Genomic DNA, 22536 nt, shown 5'->3' with positions numbered 1-22536 from the left:
ACAGAGGCCAATTTTTTGCTCCGATTTAGTTGAAATTTTGCACAGGGAGTAGAATTAACATTGTAGCTATGCGTGCCAAATTTGGTTGAAATCGGTTCAGATTTAGATATAGCTCCCATATATATGTTTTTCTGATTTCGACAAAAATGGTCAAAATACCAACATTTTCCTTGTTAAATCGCCACTGCTTAGTCGAAAAGTTGTAAAAATGACTCTAATTTTCCTAAACTTCTAATACATATATATCGAGCGATAAATCATAAATAAACTTTTGCGAAGTTTCCTTAAAATTGCTACAGATTTAAATGTTTCCCGTATTTATACCCTGCGCCACACTGTGGAACAGGGTATTATAAGTTAGTGCATATTTTTGTAACACCTAGAAGGAGACGAGATAGAAACATGGTGTCTTTGGCAATAATGCTCAGGGTGGGTCCCTGAGTCGATATAACCATGTCCGTCTGTCCGTCCGTCCGTCTGTCTGTGAACACATTTTTGTGATCAAAGTCTAGGTCGCAATTTAAATCCAATCGCCTTCAAATTTGGCACATGTTCCTAATTTGGGTCAGATAGAACCCTATTGATTTTGGAAGAAATCGGTTCAGATTTAGATATAGCTCCCATATATCTTTCGCCCGATATGCACTAATATGGACCCAGCAGGCAGAGTTTTATACCGATTTGCTTGAAATTTTGTACAAACATAACACTTAGTCGTACACAGAAAAAAAAGTGTCTCGTAAATTTAAGAAGATTTTTACAATAATTTATTACAAGAATTTTCCAGAATTTTAGTTAATTTTTCGTATCTTCAACGAAAATTAACTACTCGAAAGGAAATTTTACAAATTCCAAGTAGCAATCGTTTAGTTCATGGCCTACAAAATACGATGGAAATTTCCTTAAAAAATTTCTTAACTGGTAGCTAAAAATTCGTTTGTCATGCTATAAAACTACTTGTGAAATGTAAAGTATTTTCTAAATAATAAGTGCAATTTACTATAAGATTTTTTTGTATGAGAAAATATTTTTTTACGAAAAATTAACTTGAAAGTGGATAGGAATTTCTTACTGATAATTCCTATAGTTAATAATTGTTGGTAAAAAATTACCCAATGAAATATTTTTAGTTCACATGTAATTAAATTTATAGACATTTTCGTCAAAAATGGTAGATAACATTTCATGAAAATTTTGCAAATTTTAAGTTAAACGTTTCATCGTTCATAAACTGGTGTGCCTTTACGAATATTATTCTTAGAGTAAATTGTCAGCAGATGCTATGAACTAATGCATAGTACAGAGATCTTTATCGGCATAGTGGAATGTGATTAATGTAAAGATGATGTTACTTGAGTTTTGTTGTGTATACATGAGTGTGGGGTTGTTTTTATTTTTGTCCATTTAGTGGTTTGTGTGTGTGTGTTCGCGGATGGTTTATTTGGCTGGATGAGGTGTTGTTTTCAATAAAGGCACATGTGTGTTTGTTGTTGTAGGAATGTTTTGGCTTTGCTTGGTTTTGTTTGGCATGCTTCATTTGTATAGTTGGCGTTGGCGTGGGCTGTTGCATCTTTTTAGCTGGTATGCAACAAGGGAATATAAAGACGTGGAATATTTTGGATTTTTGAAATTTTTATTATTCTATGTAAAAAAATAATATTCAATTCCAGATGAATTTGGAAAATTTTTGTTATATCTCAGCGTATAGTTTATTCATAAATTGGTAAGTATTTGTTTAATATGACTTTCTTTTAAAAAGAATATTTTTTATGTATATTATTATTTGTTAATTAATTTTTTTGGAAATCAGTTTAATGGTTTTCTTTGTTGTAAAAACAATATTTAATTTCAGAGCAACTCCAGATGGATTCGAACAAATTTAAAAAATAGAGAATTGGTAAGTTTTCTTTTAAAAATTGCCTTTTTTCGACTAGAATATTTACGTTTTTATGACCTTTTTATCATCAAAATTACAGGTTTTTAATACCTTATTTTAGTATTTCTTTAATCATTTTTTTTAAACCAATGTAATATTTTTAATGTAAAAAACAAATATTTATTTTCAGAATAACCCCTTAAAAATTTGGAAAAATTTTTAGTACTCCTTTGCTTGTAATTTAATAGTGAATTGGTAAGGAATCTTTGACTTTCTTTTAACCCTGGACAGTCATCCTTATTTTTTGTACATTAACGTCATCCTTCGTCATTTTGACTACGGCTCATTTCAAGACGCTATAATTTTCATCGTGAGCGAAAATGTGAACCAAACTTGAATTTATTTTCTTATTCAATTTAGTTTTATTTTCTTATTCAATTTAGTTTTAAGAATTAGTATAACTTAAATTTACCATTTCCCAATAAACTAAAATGCATTTTAAATCGAAAATGAAATCACGTGTCGTCATTTTGACGAATGATGACTATCTAGGGTTATCAAGAATATTTGGTTTTTTATGCTTATTATAATTTTTTTCATTAGATTTTTTGAAAACTTATTTTTTTTATTTAATGTAAAAAATAAATATTTAATTTCAGAGTAACCCAAATAAATTTGGACAACTTTTTATATTTCCCCTCAGCGTACAATTTAATAGAAAATTGGTAAGTATTATATTAAAACTTTGGATTTCTTTCAACTAGAATATTTATTTTATTATATTCTTCACATCGATAACAACACAGTTTTATGAGTTATTTAGAATACTTCATTATTTCTCTAATTGTTACAGATACAAATTTTATGAGATACGTTTTCCAAAGAAATGTTGAATTCCTTACACCATTTGAAAAAATGCCCCCAAATATGGTAAGTTACAAGCTAAAATGAAGAATTAAAAATTATATTTCATTACATGGTGTTAATTTTTAACAATTTTCATTATTGTTTCCATTTTTCCCAGCAAAATATGTGAAAAAATTACCTACGATGAATAAAACAAGGATAAGTCAAAATGTCCAAACAGCGAGTTCAAATGAACTACTCTCTGTTCCACGTGGTCATAATTTTTATTCACAAAAAACATTGTATTAAGAACTTTCATCAAAAGTTTTTATAATAAAGTACTTTTGCTTAAAGAAAGTTTAATTTTAATGTATGAAAATTTTCATAATAGTAAAACGGTTTGTTGTTCCTTTAATTATTTAATTTCTCTGTACTGTGGAATGATTGATTTAAAAATAGTTTAGTCGTCGAAATTTTAAAGAGACTGTTAACCAATTTTTATTATCGGGTTTCTCACAAAATAAGCAAGTAAACCAAAATAATACTGACTTTTTAACTTGGTAGGGGTATATAAATCTTATGGTGTTGTAAAAATGAACTAAACTACAATGTGATAGATGAACTAAAATTTAAGAAAATTATAAACTAGACAAGTTGAAAAAAATCTTAAGGGCTAAATCATGGTCAATATTACTACAGTTTAGTTCATTTTGCAATGGAAAAGGGTTCACTGTTTTTTCAGTGTATAGTCAAGTGTGCAAAATTTGATTGAAATCGGTTCAGATTTAGATATAGCTCCCATATATTTCTTTCCCCCGATATGGACTTATATGGCCCCAGAAGCCAGATTTTTGGCCGAATTTGGTTCAAATTTTGCACTAGGAGTACAATTAGTAGTATAGTCAAGTGTGCAAAATTTGATTGAAATCGGTTCAGATTTAGATATAGGTCCCATATATATATATATATATATATATATATATATATATATATATATATATATATATATATATATATATATATATATATATATATATATATATATATATATATATATATATATATATATATATATATATATATATATATATATATATATATATATATATATATATATATATATATATATATATATATATATATATATATATATATATATATATATATATATATATATATATATATATATATATATATATATATATATATATATATATATATATATATATATATATATATCTTTCGCCCGATATGGACTAATATGGTCCTAAAAGCAGGAGTTTTGGCCCAATTTTGTTAAAATTTTGCACAGGGAGTAGATTTAGCATTGTAGCTATGCGTGCCAAATTTGGTTGAAATCGATTCAGATTTAGATATAGCTCCCATATATATCTTTCGCCCGATATGGACTAATATGGTCCTAGAAGCCAGAGTTTTGGCCCAATTTGTTTGAAATTTTGCACTAGCAGTACAATTAGTACTGCAGTTAAGTGTAATTGTAACATGATACAAATAAGTTGCTTATTTTTGTTAAATTGAAAAAGAAAACGTTAAAATAATATTTCTGTTCTTTAATAAAATTTCATATTTCGGAAGAAAATTGGAATAAAATATCTTTAGCACTATATGAAGCTCTAGACGGACACAATTTAAATAAAATGTACTCATTTGGAACAAAATACTTTGAAAAAACTTATAGCAAACTTTGTAAAAATTTTATTTTTATAGAAAATCAAAATTTTATTTCTACATTTTATTTAAACAGACTCCCCAAATAGAGTCTCTAAAGACTCCCCAAGAAGTATCTCTTAGACTCCCCAATAAGAGTTCCAAAGACTCCTCACGAAGTGCCTCTAAAGACTCTCCAATAAGAGTCTATAAAGCCTCCGCAAGAAATGTCTCTAAAGACTCCCCAATAAGATTCTCTAAAGACCCCCACTAAGAGTCTACAAAGGCTCCCCAAAAGGGGTCTCTAAAGACTCCTTAAGAAGTGTCGCTGTAGACACCTTAAGAAGTGTCTTTAAAGACCCCCACTAAGAGTCTACAAAGACTCCCCCATAAGAGTCTCCAATGTGGGTCTTTAAAGACACCCCAACAAGAGTCTCCAAAGACTCCCCAACAAGTATCTCTAAAGACACTCCAATAAGAGTCTCTAAAGACTCCCCAATAAGAGTCTAAACAGTCTCCCCTATAAGACTCTCCAATAAGAGTCGCTAAATACTCCCCAGTAAGATACTCTAAAGGCTCCCCAAGAAGTGTCTCCAAAGACTCCCCAATAAGTGTCTCCAAAGACTCCCCAATAAGAGTCTCCAAAGACTCCTCACAAAGTCCCTCTAAAGACTCCTTAAGAAGTGTCTCTAAAGACTCCTTAAGAAGAGTCTTTAAAGGCTCCCCAACAAGAGTCTCCAAAGACTCCCCAATAAGAGTCTCTAAAGACTCCTTGAGAAGTGTCTCTGTAGACATCTTAAGAAGTGTCCCTAAAGACCCCCACTAAGAGTCTCCAAAGACTCCCCAAGAAGTGTCTCTAATGCCTCTCCAGAGTCTCCAAAGACTCCCCAATAAGTGTCTATATAGACTCCTTAAGAAGTGTCTCCCCAATAAGAGTCTCCAAAGACTCTCTAAAGACTCCCCAAGAAGTGTCTGTAAGGACTCCCCACTAAGAGTCTTTTAAGACTCCTCAATAAGACTCTCCTAAGACTCTCCAATAGGAGTCTCTAAAGACACCCCAATAAGTGTCTATATAGACTCCTTAAGAAGTGTCTCCCCAATAAGAGTCTCCAAAGACTCTCTAAAGACTCCCCAAGAAGTGTCTGTAAGGACTCCCCACTAAGAATCTTTTAAGACTCCCCAATAAGAGTCTCCTAAGACTCTCCAATAGGAGTCTCTAAAGACACCCCACGAAGAGTCTCCAAAGACTTCTTAATAAGTGTCTCGAAAGACTCCCCAATAAGAGTCTCCAAAGACTTCTTAATAAGTGTCTCGAAAGACTCCCCAATAAGAGTCTCCAAAGACTTTCTACGGTCTCTCCAATAAAAGTCTCCAAAGACACCCCAATAAGACTCTCCAATAAGAGTCTCTAAATACTCCCCAAAACAAAAAACAAATCATAAACAATTTTTTCACAAAAGGACAGCGTTACCGAATATTACCTGATAATTGAAAATTCCCACAATTTTCATGAAAATTTTTCCAATTAAAGTCTTAATGGAGTTTTAAAAGATATTCAATTAAAAATTTAATTGATTCAACAAATTTTTTAATTGAAACAAAAATTAATAGTATCAATTGATTTTTATACCCTGCGCCACACTGTGGAACAGGGTATTATAAGTTAGTGCAGATGTTTGTAACACCCAGAAGTAGACGAGATAGACACATGGTGTCTTTGGCAATAATGCTCAGGGTGGGTCCCTGAGTCGATATAACCATGTCCGTCTGTCTGTGAACACATTTTTGTGATCAAAGTCTAGGTCGTAATTTAAGTCCAATCGCCTTCAAATTTGGCACATGTTCCTAATTTGGGTCAGAATAGAACCCTATTGATTTTGGAAGAAATCGGTTCAGATTTAGATATAGCTCCCATATATATCTTTCGCCCGATATGCACTAATATGGACCCAGCAGCCAGAGTTTTATACCGATTTGCTCAGATTTAGATATAGCTCCCATATATATCTTTCGCCCGATATGGACTAATATGGCCCTAAAAGCCAGAGTTTTGGCCCAATTTGGTTAAAATTTTGCACAGGGAGTAGATTTAGTATTGTAGCTATGCGTGCCAAATTTGGTTGAAATCGATTCAGATTTAGATATAGCTCCCATATATATCTTTCGCCCGATATGGACTAATATGGTCCTAGAAGCCAGAGTTTTGGCCCAATTTGTTTGAAATTTTGCACTAGGAGTACAATTAGCAGTGCAGTTAAGTGTGCAAAATTTGATTGAAATCGGTTCAGATTTAGATATAGCTCCCATATATAGCTTTCGCCCGATTTACACTCATATGACCACAGAGGCCAATTTTTTGCTCCGATTTAGTTGAAATTTTGCACAGGGAGTAGAATTAACATTGTTGTTATGCGTGCCAAATTTGGTTGAAATCGGTTCAGATTTAAATATATATCCCATATATAGCTTTCGCCCGATTTACACTCGTATGACCACAGAGGCGAATTTTTAACTCCGATTTAGTTAACATTTTGCACAGGGAGTAGAATTAGCATTGGTGCTATGCGTGCCAAATTTGGTTGAAATCGGTTGAGATTTAAAAAAAGCTCCCATATATATGTTTTTCTGATTTCGACAAAAATGGCCAAAATACCAACATTTTCCTTGTAAAATCGCCACTGCTTAGTCGAAAAGTTGTAAAAATGGCTCTAGTTTTCCTAAACTTCTAATACATATATATCGAGTGATAAATCATAAATAAACTTTTGCGAAGTTTCCTTAAAGTTGCTTCAGATTTAAATGTTTCCCTTTTTTTTACTAACATTGTGTTCCAACCTAGTGCATTAGCCGACTTAAATTTTGAAGCTATAGATTTTGTAGAAGTCTATCAAATTCTGTCCAGATCGAGTGATATTTAAATGTATGTATTTGGGACAAACCTTTATATATAGCACCCAACGGATGTGATATGGTATGGAAAATTTAGATCTACAAAGTGGTGCAGGGTATAATATAGTCGGTCCCGCCCGACTTTAGACTTTCCTTACTTGTTTTTTTCCTGTTTTTTAGTTAATTTAACTATCGTACTCAAAAAAACATTAGAGTAAAGGAAACTTTCTCCAAACTTAATAATTCTATGAACTAAAATAAAGTTAAATTGGGTTTAGTGAAATAGAGAGTTTACTTTTTTTGAGTGCACTTCGATAGAACTAATAGGTCAAATAGCGCATATTTTCGTAAGGTCATTTGGTCACAATTCAAGAATCAAGTTCTCAGAACAAACTTATACGAGTATAGCTCTGGAACTAATTGAGGTAAGTGCTCAAAATTACATTTTTACGTGCTGTTAATACAAGTAAGAATAAAAAAGTGTATAACATGAGGTTTATTTCGGTAGTGAAAGGGTTAAGTTCTCCGCATCTTTAGCTCGGAATCAACATCAAACTCATAATTCTTAAGACAATATCTTTGAAACTGGTCAAATATTTTTTATTTATAACTAAATGTAACATCTACAGCATGTAGTTTTAAAATTACTCATTAAGAGGCGATATAACTTCATTTTTTCTACTACTACTTCTACCAGTAGTTTGTGAACAGTTTGCATACATCAAAAAAGCTTAGTGCAAATATGTAATTCCGAAAAATCTTAAACATTTCAAAGCTCTCCTTAAAATGGGAATTCTGGATGTCTGTCAACTCTGTAAAGAAACAATCGTGTATATAAAATCAGGTTTCAAAATTTTCATTTTAATCATTCTTACCCTGGGAAAAATTTAAAATCGCATACACGGATATCAGCATCCAATGCTTTCAATTTATCAATCTCTTCATTGCTGAGTTCAAAATCGAAAATATCAAAATTCTCTTTGATACGCTCGGCATTGGTACTCTTCGGAATTGCCGACAATCCGCAGTCAATAATCCATCGTAGTAGAATTTGAGCTGGTGTTTTACCATGGGCTTCTGCAATATCTTTCACCTCGGCTATATCCATTAAATCTGGTAATTCTCGTTCAATACCGGCCATTTTATTAAGACCCGATATACCCTTGGAACCAAGGGGAGAATAAGCAGTGACAGTAATGCCTTCTCCTTTACAGAAATTCACCAAATCGGGTTGTTGAAGATAGACATGATGTTCAATCTAAAATTGAAGGCGTATAACGTTTCATTTTAATCTTATTTATTTAAAAAAATATATAACCATGATGGGTCTATTTACCTGTAAATTGGCTGGCCGAATTTTACAGTTCTTTAGTATTCTCTTGATTTGCTTTGCCGTAAAATTGGAAATTCCGATTGATTTGGCCAATCCTAAGTCATAAACTAGCTCCATTTTCTAAAAAAAGGAATATTGTAATTACTTTGTTTGTTTTGGAGAGTTCTAGGGTACAATAGGATGTATTATATTCTACAGTCCGCCATGACAGGGTAGCTGACACAAAGTGTCAATTTCACACTGGTACTTCTGCCAATCTAAACATGAAAGCAATATTTAACATATGATATCTGTTGTATTGAAAACCGCACCCAGAAAAGGAATATGATTACCTCTAATATGTTTTAATCATTATATTTTTGGATGGGGAACATGTAACTTGTTTGTCTATTTTTGTCACTCACCTTCCAAATAGCCAAATGATCTGTAGTCGGATCAATCGCAATTAAACCATTCTCCTCACGTTTAAAATCACCATTCTCCAGTTGGACACCAAATGGAACATGGATCAAATATAAATCGACATAGTCCAATTGCAAGTCGGCCAATGAATTGCGTATTGTTGGTTCAACATAATCGGGAATATTTGCTGCAATTATATACACACAAAATTTTTTTCTGATTCAATCAAATGAAAAATTAATGAAGTTTTTAATTGAAATGTCTTCAATCACAGAAACGGTAGTATTAAAAAATTATTTAGTCCAATTAAAAAATTAATTGATAGTATTAATTTTTGTCTCAATCAAAAACAAATTGTTGAATAAATTAAATGTTTAATTGAATATTTTGTAAAACTCAATTAAGACTTTAATTGGAAAAATGCTCGTGATTTTTTGTTTGTTTTTTGTATTGTTGACATGACCGAGTTATCAATTAAGAATAAATTACCTGGTGGTGGGAGTTTGGTAGTGATGAATAGCTCTTCACGTTGTACACGTCCCGAATCTAACCATTCTTTTAATACTCGTCCTATTGCCTTTTCATTCATATAAATAGGAGCTGTGTCAATATGACGATATCCTGCCTCAAGAGCAGTATTCAAAGCCAATTCAATTTCTTCATCGGGAGCCTATAAATATTAATAAACAAATAAATAAAATAAACGACGAAATGCATTACATCGATTATTAAATTACTCCCTATTATTATTGGTACTTAATTTGTATTCGTGCCGATATTATTATTCATAAGTGATGATGTTTTAAATTTTAATAACTTAATTGCAGACGATGAAAACTATTATATAGATTAAAATTGTTGCCGTATATGCACTGAAAAAACAGTGAACCCTTTTCCATTGCAAAATGAACTAAACTGTAGTAATATTGACCATGATTTAGCCCTTAAGATTTTTTTCAACTTGTCTAGTTTATAATTCTCTTAAATTTTAGTTAATCTATAACATTGTATTTCAGTTCATTTTTACAACACCATAAGATTTATATACCCCTTCCAAGTTAAAAAGTCAGTATTATTTTGGTTTACCTGCTTATTTTTTGGGAAACCCGATAATAAAATGTGGTTAACAGTCTCTTTAAAATGTCGACCACTAAACTATTTTTAAATGAATCATTCCACAGTACAGAGAAATTAAATAATTAAAGGAACAACAACCCGTTTTACTATTATGAAAATTTTCATACATTAAAATTCAACTTTCTTTAAGCAAAAGTACTTTATTATAAAAACTTATGATGAGAGTTCTTAATACAATGTTTTTGTGAATAAAAATTATGACCACGTGGAAGAAGAAAGTAGTTTATTTTAACTCGCTATTTGGAAATTTTGACTTTTCCTTAGTTTTTTATTCATCGTTAGTATATTCACATATCTTGCTGAAAAAAATGGAAGGAATAATGAAAATTGTTAAAAATTAACATGTAATAAAATATAATTTTTAATCTCTTTGAATTAGCTTGTAACTTACCATATTTGGGGGCATTTTATTAAACGGTGTAAGGAATTCAACTTTTCTTAGATAAACGTACCTTATAAAGTTTGTACCTGAAACAATTAGAGAAATAATGAATTAAGTAATATATTAACTCATAAAACTTTGTTGTTATCGATGTGAAGGACATAATACAATAAATATTCTTGTCAAAAGAAAGCCAAAGTTTTAATATAAAACTTACCAATTCTCTATTAAATTGTATGCTGAGGTTAAAAAGTTCGATAAAGTTCATTTGGGGATACTCTGAAATTAAATATTTATTTTTTACATTAAATAGAAAACATTAAATTGGTTTCCAAAAAATCTAATTAAAGAAATAATATGCATAAAAAAACTAAATATTCTGGTTAAAAGAATGTTTAATAAAGCTTACCAATTCATAAAAATGTTTCCAAATTGTTATTCTGAAATTAAATATTTGTTTTTTACAATAAAAATATTAAATTTGTTTCCAAAAATATTTGATTATTGTAATACTAAAATAAGGTATTAAAAACATGTAATTTTGATAATTAAAAGGTCATAAAAATTTAAATATTCTAGTGAAAAGAAAGCCAAATTTTAAAAGAAAACTTACCACTTCTCTATTAAATTATACGCTGAGGAAGAATATAAAAATATGCCCGAATCCATCTTGGGGTTGCTCTGAAATTAAATATTTTTTTTACAACAAAGAAAAACATTAAACTAGTTTAAAAAAAAAAAAAAAATAATAATAATAATAATTAGCAAATAATGATATAAATAAAAAATATCCTTTTTAAAAGAAAACCACATTTTAAAAAGAATACTTACCAATTTATGATTAAACTATGTGCTGAGGTGTAACAAAAATTTTCCAAAAATATTTGATTAAAGTAATACTAAAATAAGGTATTAAAAACCAATAAAAATGTCATTAAAACGTAAATATTCTAGTGAGAAGAAAGCCAATTTAAAAAAAAAAAAAAACTTACCACTTCTCTATTAAGTTATACGCTGAGGAGAAATATAAAAATTTGCCCGAATCCATCTGGGGTTGCTCTTAACTTAAATATTTTTTTACAACAAAGAAAAACATGAAACTTGTTAAAAAAAATAATAATAATAATTAGCAAATAATAATATACATAAAGAATATTATTTTATAAAAGAAAACCACATTGAAAAAGAACTCTTACCTATTTATCATAAAACTATACGCTGAGGTGTAACAAACAATTTTCCAAATTCATCTGGAGTTACTCTGAAATTGAATATTTATTTTTTACATTGAATAATAAAAATTAAATTAGATAAAACAATTTCAATATACTTTCCATTTCAGCATTTTTTCCTAAATATTGAACATTCTTAATAACTTTTTTCTAAGCTACCGATCATCACTTCGCCATCGTACATCTCATCGCTAAAATATTAACAACTTTCATTTCAAAGTTTTAATAAACAAACACCAATATATGTCTAAAAAAACCAAAATATTCCATACCTTTATATTCCCTTGTTACATACTTGCTAAAAAGATGCAACAGCCCACGCCAACGCCAACTATACAACTGAAGCATGCCAAACAAAACCAAGCAAAACCAAAACATTCCTACAACAACAAAAACACATGTGCCTTCATTGAAAACAACACCTCATCCAGACAAATAAACCATTCGCCAATAATAAACATACACACAAACCACTGAAAGAACAAAAACAACCCCACGCTCAGATATACACAACATCCCCATCACTCGCTACCATTTCTCATTATTGCATTGCATGCTCTCACTCTCAAAAAAATTCAAGTAACATCATCTTTACATTAAACATATTCCACTTTGACGAGAAAGATCTCTGTACTATGCATTAGTTCATCGCATCTGTCCACAATTTACTCTAAAAACAATACTCTTAAATGCATATCAGTATAAGAACGATGAAACGTTTAACTTAAAATTAGCAAAAACTTCATGAAATGATATCTACCCATTTTTGACGAAAATGTCTATAAATTTAATTACATATGAACTAAAAATATTTCATTGGGAAATTTTTTACCAACAATTATTAACCATAGGAATTGTCAGTAAGAAATTGCTATCCACTTTCAAGTTCATTTTTCGTAAAAAAATATTTTCTCGTACAAAAAAATCTTATGGTAATTTGCACTTATTATTTAGAAAATACTTTACATTTCACAAGTAGTTTTATAGCATGACAAACGAATTTTTAACTACCAGTTAATAAATTTTTTAAGGAAATTTCCATCGTATTTTGTAGGCCATGAACTAAACGATTACTACTTAGAATTTGTAAAATTTCCTTTCGAGTAGTTAATTTTCGTTGAAGATACGAAAAATGAACTAAAATTCTGGAAAATTCTAGTAATAAATTATTGTAAAAATCTTCTTAAATTTACGAGACACTTTTTTTTCTGTGTGGTTAATAACGATAAAGGTGCTTGTACTATTCACTATAAGAAGTGGCTTACAACGCGAACAGAATAAAATAGAGAAACTACAAGTATACACGGCCTAAAATTCGGCCGGGCCAAAATGTTTATACCCACCACAATGAATCAAATATAATAGCTTCCTTTGAAAAATCTTTGTCGGAGCGGGTTATTTGAAGATGCACGCATAGAATTTCAGGTGGATTTTATGGCAGAAACTCCACCAAGAAAATTAGTTCAAATGGTACTCTTCTCGAAGTTAAATTTAAAGTTTATCCATATGGAGCCAACATCAGATTCTGGATTTACAGAAAGTATTTTTGGACGAGTTTTGGAGGAATCTTAGCTAAGCGTCCAAGGAAATCTGACGAAGGAAAGCCTATTATATGATTTGAAATATAGTTCTATAGATTTTTACCCGCATTACTCGAATGACATCGAGAAGTAAAATCGGGAAATTTTGCTTTTAGTTATGTACAATTTGGAAGATCAGCCTCTATACCCTCAAGAAGTCGAGAGACCGATCTTAACGATATAACAGGTTGGCTAATAAGTCCCCGGTCTAACAAAGAAAAACACATTTTTTTTTGTCAAAATTCGTTTTTATTATTCAACATAGTTCCCTTCAAGAGCGATACAACGATTATATTGACCTTCCAATTTTTTGATACCATTTTGGTAGTACTCCTTCGGTTTTGCCTCAAAATAGGCCTCAGTTTCGGCAATCACCTCTTCATTGCAGCCAAATTTTTCCCCTGCGAGCATCCTTTTGAGGTCTGACAACAAGAAAAAGTCGCTGGGGGCCAGATCTGGAGAATACGGTGGGTGGGGAAGCAATTCGAAGCCCAATTCATGAATTTTTGCCATCGTTCTCAATGACTTGTGGCACGGTGCGTTGTCTTGGTGGAACAACACTTTTTTCTTCTTCATATGGGGCCGTTTTGCCGCGATTTCGACCTTCAAACGCTCCAATAACGCCATATAATAGTCACTGTTGATGGTTTTTCCCTTCTCAAGATAATCGATTAAAATTATTCCATACGCATCCCAAAAAACAGAGGCCATTACTTTGCCAGCGGACTTTTGAGTCTTTCCACGGTTCGGAGACGGTTCGGAGACGGTTCACCGGTCGCTGTCCACTCAGCCGACTGTCGATTGGACTCAGGAGTGTAGTGATGGAACCATGTTTCATCCATTGTCACATATCGACGGAAAAACTCGGGTGTATTACGAGTTACAGCTGCAAACACTGCTCAGAATCATCAACACGTTGTTGTTTTTGGTCAAATGTGAGCTCGCGCGGCACCCATTTTGCACAGAGCTTCCGCATATCCAAATATTGATGAATGATATGACCAACACGTTCCTTTGATATCTTTAAGGCCTCTGCTATCTCGATCAACTTCATTTTACAGTCATTCAAATCATTTTGTGGATTTTTTTGATGTTTTCGTCGGTAACCACCTCTTTCGAGCGTCCACTGCGTTCACCGTCCTACGTGCTCAACACGTTGTTGTTTTTGGCCAAATGTGAGCTCGCGCTGCACCCATTTTGCACAGAGCTTCCGCATATCCAAATATTGATGAATGATATGACCAACACGTTCCTTTGATATCTTTAAGGCCTCTGCTATCTCGATCAACTTCATTTTACGGTCATCCAAAATCATTTTGTGGATTTTTTTGATGTTTTCGTCAAGCGTGGTGAAATGAGCACGTAGGACGATGGACGCCTCTTTCGAGCGTCCACCGTCCTACGTGCTCATTTCACCACGCTTGAATTTTGCATACCAATCAATTATTGTTGATTTCCCTGGGGCAGAGTCCGGAAACTCATTATCAAGCCAAGTTTTTGCTTCTACCGTATTTTTTCCCTTCAGAAAACAGTATTTTATCAAAACACGAAATTCCTTTTTTCCATTTTTTTCATAATAACAAACGTTGCTTCACAAAAGACGCTCTATCTCACAAACTAATTGACTTACAGACGTCAAATTTTGACGCCATCTATGTGTCAGACCGGGGATTTATCAGCCAACCTGTTAAAACTAATTTGATATATCTCTTTATAGTTCTATATACTTCTAGATTTACAAATTCAGGACAATCGGATAAAACTTGCGGCGTTTTGATGCCCAAGGATTCAGTTCGCGAAATCGGACTATATGAGAACATTATCAAAACACGGACTAAAGCATACAGCTTTTGATTACTGGCGGACCTGGAAAATGTTAACTTAAGCAGTCTGCAAATTGTTTTGGAACAATCTTGTTGGTTCAACAGAAGAATGTAATCGTGTCGATTCAGCGAATAAAACTAGAAGTGTCCATGCGTAATAGGTACTTTTAGTTAAAGTGATGTCCGTTTTGCCACTATTTTTCTGGCTCTTGCCCCCAAAAAGCCTTAATTTAAATTTAAATTACTCACAAAAATCCCCAATACGTTTTGACAAGTTTTTTTGAAAAAAGGCCCTGCTGTAGAAAATCGGTAATAATTTAAAAGTTAAAAAAATTTTTAATTTTTTCAAATCAGCTTGCAAGATGCAATAACATCAATATTTCGAACCAAACCACCAAGAGAATGGTGATCGTCTTCCGAATGCTGGAGATATGAAAATGGGAGTTCGGTCGCCTTGTATTTATGATCGAAAATTGACTTCTAAATATAACATTTTCTATAGAAATTCAATTTTGACAAAATTATCTATAGAAATACAATTTTGACAAAATTTTCTATAGAAATAAAATTTTGACAAAATTTCCTTAGAAATAACATTTTGACACAATTCTCTATACAAAAAAAATTTTGAAAAAAAAAATTCTATAGAAATAAAATTTTGACAAAATTTTCTTTAGAAATAAAATTTTGACAAAATTTTCTTTAGAAATACAATTTTGACAAAATTTTCTATAGACATAAAATTTTGACAAAATTTTCAATAGAAATAAAATTTTGACAAAATTTTCTATAGAAATAAAAATTTGATAAAATTTTCTATAGAAATAGAATTTTGACAAAATTTTCTATACAAATAAAATTTCTATAGAAATAAAATGTTGACAAAATTTTCTATAGATATAAAAATTTGATAAAATTTTGACATAATTTTCTATAGAAATAAAATTTTGACAAAATTTTCTATAGAAATAAAATGTTGACAAAATTTTCTATAGATATAAAAATTTGATAAAATTTTCTATAGAAATAAAATTTTGACAAAATTTTCTATAGAAATAAAAATTTGACAAAAATTTTTATAGAAATAAAATTTTCACAAATTTTTCTATAGAAATAAAATTTTGACATAACTTTCTACAGAAATAAAATTTTGACAAAATTTTCTATAGAAATGAAATTTTGACAAAAATTTTGACAAAATTTTCTATAGAAATAAAATTTTGACAAAATTTTCTATAGAAATAAAATTTTGACAAAATTTTCTATCGAAATAAAATTTTCACAAAATTTTCTATAGAAATGAAATTTTGACAAAAATTTTGACAAAATTTTCTATAGAAATAAAATTTTGACAAAATTTTCTATAGAAATAAAATTTTGACAAAATTTTCTATAGAAATAAAATTTTGACAAAATTTTCTATACAAATAAAATTTTGACAAAATTTTCTATACAAATAAAATTTAAAAAAAAAATTCTATAGAAATAAAATTTTCTATAAAAATAAAATTATGACAAAATTTTCTATAGAAATAAAATTTTGACAAAATTTTCTATAGAAATAAAATTTTGACAAAATTTTCTATAGAAATAACATTTTGAAAAAATTTTCTATAGAAATAAAATTTTGACAAAATTTTCTATAGAAATAAAATTTTGACAAAATTTTCTATAGAAATAAAATTTTGACAAAATTTTCTATAGACATAAAATTTTGACAAAATTTTCTATAGAAATAAAATTTCGAAAAAAATTTCAATAGAAAAAATTTTTGACAAAATTTTCTATAGAAATAAAATTTTATTTGTTGTTTTGATCTCAGATTTAAAACCATTGTGTTGACTAAACTACAAGAGTAGCTTAACCAACAGAGGAAAAGAATGTTTGTCAAATTTATTTGGGCAAAGCCCTATAGACTGCAAGATGGTGGAATGGACGCACGTTTCGGAATTACCACATTCCTCATCAGCATCCTCTACTTGCAATTTTGACAAAATTTCCTAAAGAAATAAAATTTTGACAAAATTCCAAAGAAATAAAAATTTGACAAATTTTTCTATAGAAATAAAATTTTGACAAACTTTTCTATAGAAATAAAATTTTGACAAAATTTTCTATACAAATTAAATTTTGAAAAAAATTTGTATAGAAATAAAATTTTGACAAAATGTTTTATTCAAATAAAATTTTAACAAAATTTTCTATACAAATAAAACTTTGAAAAAATGTTCTGTAGACATAAAAATTTCACCAAATTTTCTATAGAAATAAAAATTTGACAAAATTGTCTATAGAAATAAAATTTTGAGAAAATTTACTATAGAAATAAAATTTTGACAAAATTTTCCGTAGAAATAAAATTTTTGTTGTTGTTTTTGATTTCAGCTTAAAACCAAAAAACAACAACAATGATTAAAGGAAACAAAAACAACAATAACAAAACACAAAGAAATAAAATTTTGACCAAATTTTCTATAGAAATAACATTTTCACAAAATTTTCTATAGAAATAAAATTTTGACAAAATTTTTTTATAGACATAAAAATTCGACCAAATTTTCTATACAAATAAAATTTGGAAAAAAAATTCTATAGAAATAAAATTTTCAAAAAATTTTCCATAGAAATAAAATTTTGACAAAATTTTCTATAAAAATAAAAATTTGGCAAAATTTTCTATAGAAATAAAAATTTGACAAAATTTTGTATAGAAATAAAAATTTGACAAAATTTTCTATAGAAATAACATTTTGACAAAATTTTCAATAGAAATACAATTAAAAAAAAAACTTCTATAAAAATACAATTTTGACAAAATTTTCTATAGAAATAAAATGTTGACAAAATTTTCTATAGAAATACAATACTGAAAAAAACTACAACTTTGACAAAATTTTGACAAAATGTTCTATAGAAATATAATTTTGACAAAATTTTCTATAGAAATAAAATTTTGAGAAAATTTTCTATATAAATAAAATTTTGAGAAAATTTTCTATAGAAATAAAATTTTGACGAAATTTTCTATAGAAATAAAAAGTTGACAAAATTTTCTATAGAAATAACAATTTGACAAAATTTTCTATAGAAATAAAAATTTGACAAGATTTCTATGTAAATAAAATTTTAACAAAATTTTCTATAGAAATAAAATTTTGACAAAATTTTCTACAGAAATAAAATTTCGAAAAAATTTTCTATAGAAATAAAAATTTGACAAATTTTCTACAGGAATAAAAATTTGACAAAATTTTGTATAGAAATAAAAATTTGACAAAATTTTCTATAGAAATAACATTTTGACAAAATTTTCAATTGAAATACAATTAAAAAAAAACTTCTATAAAAATACAATTTTGACAAAATTTTCTATAGAAATAAAATGTTGACAAAATTTTCTATAGAAATCCAATATTGAAAAAAAACTACAACTTTGACAAAATTTTGACAAAATGTTCTATAGAAATATAATTTTGACAAAATTTTCTATAGAAATAAAATTGTGACGAAATTTTCTATAGAAATAAAATTTTGACAACATTTTCTATAGAAATCAAATTTTGAAAAAATTTTCTATAGAAATAAAATTTTGACAAACTTTTCTATAGAAATAAAATTTTGACAAAATTTTCTATAAAAATAAAATTTTGACAAAATTGTCTGTACAAATAAAATTTTGAAAAAATTTTCTAAGAAATAAAATTTTGACAAACTTTTCTATAGAATTTTTTTCTATACAAATAAAATTTAAAAAAAAAAATTTCTATAGAAATATAATTTTGACAAAATTTTCTATAGAAATAAAATTGTGACGAAATTTTCTATAGAAATAAAATTTTGACAACATTTTCTATAGAAATCAAATTTTGAAAAAATTTTCTATACAAATAAAATTTTGAGAAAATTTTCTATAGCAATAAACTTTTGACAAAATTTTCTATAAAAATAAAATTTTGACAAAATTTTCTGTACAAATAAAATTTTGAAAAAATTTTCTAAGAAATAAAATTTTGACAAACTTTTCTATAGAATTTTTTTCTATACAAATAAAATTTAAAAAAAAATTTTCTATAGAAATAAAATTTGGACAAAATTTTCTATAGAAATAAAATTTGGACAAAATTTTCTATAGAAATAAAATTTTGACAAAATTTTCTGTAGAAGTAAAATTTTGACAATTTTTTCTATAAAAATAAAATTTCGAAAAAATTTTCAATAGAAATAAAATTTTGACAAAATTTTCTATAGAAATAAAAATTTGATAAAATTTTCTATAGAAATAAAATTTTGACAAAATTTTCCATTGAAATAAAATTTCGAAAAAATTTTGACAAAATTTTCTATACAAAAAAAATTTTCTATAAAAATAAAATTTTGACAAAATTTTCTGTACAAATAAAATTTTGAAAAAAATTTCTAAGAAATAAAATTTTGACAAACTTTTCTATAGAATTTTTTTCTATACAAATAAAATTAAAAAAAAAAAATTCTATAGAAATAAAATTTGGACAAAATTTTCTATAGAAATAAAATTTTGACAAAATTTTCTATAGAAATAAAATTTTGACAAAATTTTCTATAGAAATAAATTTTTTACAAAATTTTCTATGGAAATAAAATTTTGACAAAATTTTCGTTAGAAATAAAATTTTGACAAAATTTTCTGTAGAAGTAAAATTTTGGCAATTTTTTCTATAAAAATAAAATTTCGAAAAAATTTTCAATAGAAATAAAATTTTGACAAAATTTTCTATAGAAATAAAAATTTGATAAAATTTTCTATAGAAATAAAATGTTGACAAAATTTTCCATTGAAATAAAATTTCGAAAAATTTTTGAAAAAATTTTCTATAGAAATAAAATTTCGAAAAAATTTTAACAAAATTTTCTATAGAAATAAAATTTTGACAAAATTTTCTATAGAAATAAAATTTTGACAAAATTTTCTATAGAAATAAAATTTTGACAAAATTTTCTGTAGAAGTAAAATTTTGAAAATTTTTTCTATAGAAATAAAATTTCGAAAAAATTTTCAATAGAAATAAAATTTTGACAAAATTTTCTATAGAAATAAAAATTTGATAAAATTTTCTATAGAAAAAAAATTTTGACAAAATTTTCCATTGAAATAAAATTTCGAAAAAATGTTGACAAAATTTTCTATAGAAATAAAATTTCGAAAAAATTTTGACAAAATTTTCTATAGAAATAAAATTTTGACAAAATTTTCTATAGAAATAAAATTTTGACAAAATTTTCTGTAGAAGTAAAATTTTGAAAATTTTTTCTATAGAAATAAAATTTCGAAAAAATTTTCAATAGAAATAAAATTTTGACAAAATTTTCTATAGAAATAAAAATTTGATAAAATTTTCGATAGAAATAAAATTTTGACAAAATTTTCTATAGAAATAAAATTTTGACGAAATTTTCCATTGAAATAAAATTTCGAAAAAAATTTTCAATAGAAATAAAATTTCGAAAAAAATTTTCAATAGAAATAAAATTTCGAAAAAAAACTTGCTATAGAAAACTTTCTATATAATTGACATATTTATACCAAAAAAAATATATATCAAAAATAAAAATATTTATTTTCTTCTTTGTAAAATCTAAACAAACAAATTTTAGAAAACTATTTGATAATACATAAATTTCTTTAGTTTTTTATTCATAAAAATAAAGATCATCTCGCGTAATAGTTACAATGCTATGCCTTATTGGCATATACAATCATATAGCAAACAAACGTCTTGCAGTTATATTAAAACCAAAAAAAACACATATATTTTTATATACTAAACAAATTCCAAGTAACATACCATCCATGTACCTATACCCAGTGCTGGCATAGTAAGATCATTGTTGAAAGTAAGAAATTTATCACAAGTAGCCATATAAATTGTTTTATTTTCTCAAAATGTAAAAATAGGTTTCTTTGAACTTAATTAATTTGGTTTTTCGAAACTATAGAACTGCTTTCACCGGAATTTTCAACGCAACTGATGACATTCTTACGATTTAATATTGGTTTTACTGTCTGTGTTCCAGAACTCATACACCCTGACCAATAAAACTTCGTTTTAAACTTTTTTCAAAGTTTTTTGACGGTATTTTAATACATTTAATAATTAATGAAATTCATGTGAATGCATGTTTGGGTGACAATGTTCCTTTTAATAACTTTGAATGAAAAGGAAATATAACAACCAAAAATTGTTATTGAAAAGGAATAATTAATTTTAGAAGGGAAATTTAATCAAATAATTGGTGAGAGCCAAGGGGATAAAGCAATTATTACAACTATCCTATTATATGTTTGGTTATTCCTAGTATGTATGAGTCACACCCTACCAAACAAAATGTCCGGATATGATGGTCACGCAGAAAAAAACTATAATAATAAATAAAGCTTTTATCCAACGAAATCCACGCAATCAAATAGCTACAGATTTGAAAGGACTGAAGTACAAAAATAGCTGTTTTTGCACTGAAAAAATGTTTGCCCACACGCAGACAAGGAATATGATCACCACAAACATGTTTCAAGAGCAAAATGTTATTTTTGTATGGTGACCATGTAACATGTTTGTCACTAAAATGTTATTTTCTCGTCAAATATAACCTGCTTGCCGAAATCAGATACATGATTTCCGAGAAAATAACATGGTTGCGAAAACCACGTTACATGATCACCACCCTAAAATAACATTTTGCTCTTAAAACATGTTTGAGGTGATCATATTCCTTCTCTGGGTGCAGTTCCAAAGATTTTGTCTTTAGACTTATGATTTTGGAGTATTGCAATAAGGATACATTTAAGACACAATTCTCTTCTACATTTGGTGTTTTAATACTTTGTTCAAGGAAGCAAATTTTTATTTATTAGATTTTTCTGTTTTTCTTCATGTTCTATCAGAGTTCTTTAAAAACTTGTTAACGACAACTGAAATTGCCAAATTCAAACTCGACTTCAAGTATAAAATGTGCTATGCTTAAAGTAAGAAAGGTTTTTAGGTGAAATACGTGTCCTATTTTTGAATTCTTTTTAGCTTTGTAGTCAATATGCAAAAAGTCAACAAAAACTTTATATTAGAGAAATGCGTCTTTTATTTTAAGCATAATGCAAGTTCGCATTTAAATCTTTGGCTTCAAGACAATATTTTTTTCTGTGTATGTTTTGATTATTCTTAGTCTGTACGAGATATAAATATCCGGACATGATTATCACCCAGAAGAAACTGTAATAACACCTGAAATGGTTCGGCGAATTAATGTTTAAATTCAACGAAATCAACGTTGAATTTAAACATTATTAATATTTATTAATATTTTCTTTCTTTAGATATTTGTAATTTTAAGAGAGTA

General features: G+C 27.9%; 1 protein-coding gene across 1 annotated transcript; it reads right to left on the bottom strand.

The window, feature by feature from the left end:
• Positions 1–7893: 7893 nt before the first annotated feature.
• LOC142222144 (aldo-keto reductase family 1 member A1-like) lies at positions 7894–21182 on the bottom strand. Its single transcript, XM_075292112.1, has 6 exons — positions 20991–21182; positions 9504–9684; positions 9017–9201; positions 8616–8732; positions 8155–8537; positions 7894–8091 (listed from the first exon to the last, which is right to left on the bottom strand). Exons 1-6 carry the CDS (start codon positions 21063–21065, stop codon positions 8061–8063), a joined length of 972 nt encoding a protein of 323 aa, XP_075148227.1. The 5' UTR covers positions 21066–21182; the 3' UTR covers positions 7894–8060.
• Positions 21183–22536: the final 1354 nt, after the last annotated feature.

The sequence above is a fragment of the Haematobia irritans genome, chromosome 1, assembly GCF_050003625.1.
Source record: "Haematobia irritans isolate KBUSLIRL chromosome 1, ASM5000362v1, whole genome shotgun sequence".
Lineage (NCBI taxonomy): Eukaryota > Metazoa > Arthropoda > Insecta > Diptera > Muscidae > Haematobia > Haematobia irritans.
The sequence above is the reverse complement of the archived record's forward strand: the minus strand, read 5'-3'. Positions and strand labels throughout refer to the sequence as shown.

Excerpts from the sequence above, each read along its gene's own strand:
- LOC142222144 (XM_075292112.1), bottom strand. The coding sequence starts at position 21,065 with ATGGCTACTTGTGATAAATTTCTTACTTTCAACAATGATCTTACTATG. Across the intron at positions 9,202-9,503 it reads TACCAAACTCCCACCACCAG|CAAATATTCCCGATTATGTT; the intron begins GTAATTTATTCT and ends ATATAATTGCAG. Across the intron at positions 8,538-8,615 it reads TTCGGCCAGCCAATTTACAG|ATTGAACATCATGTCTATCT; the intron begins GTAAATAGACCC and ends CTTCAATTTTAG.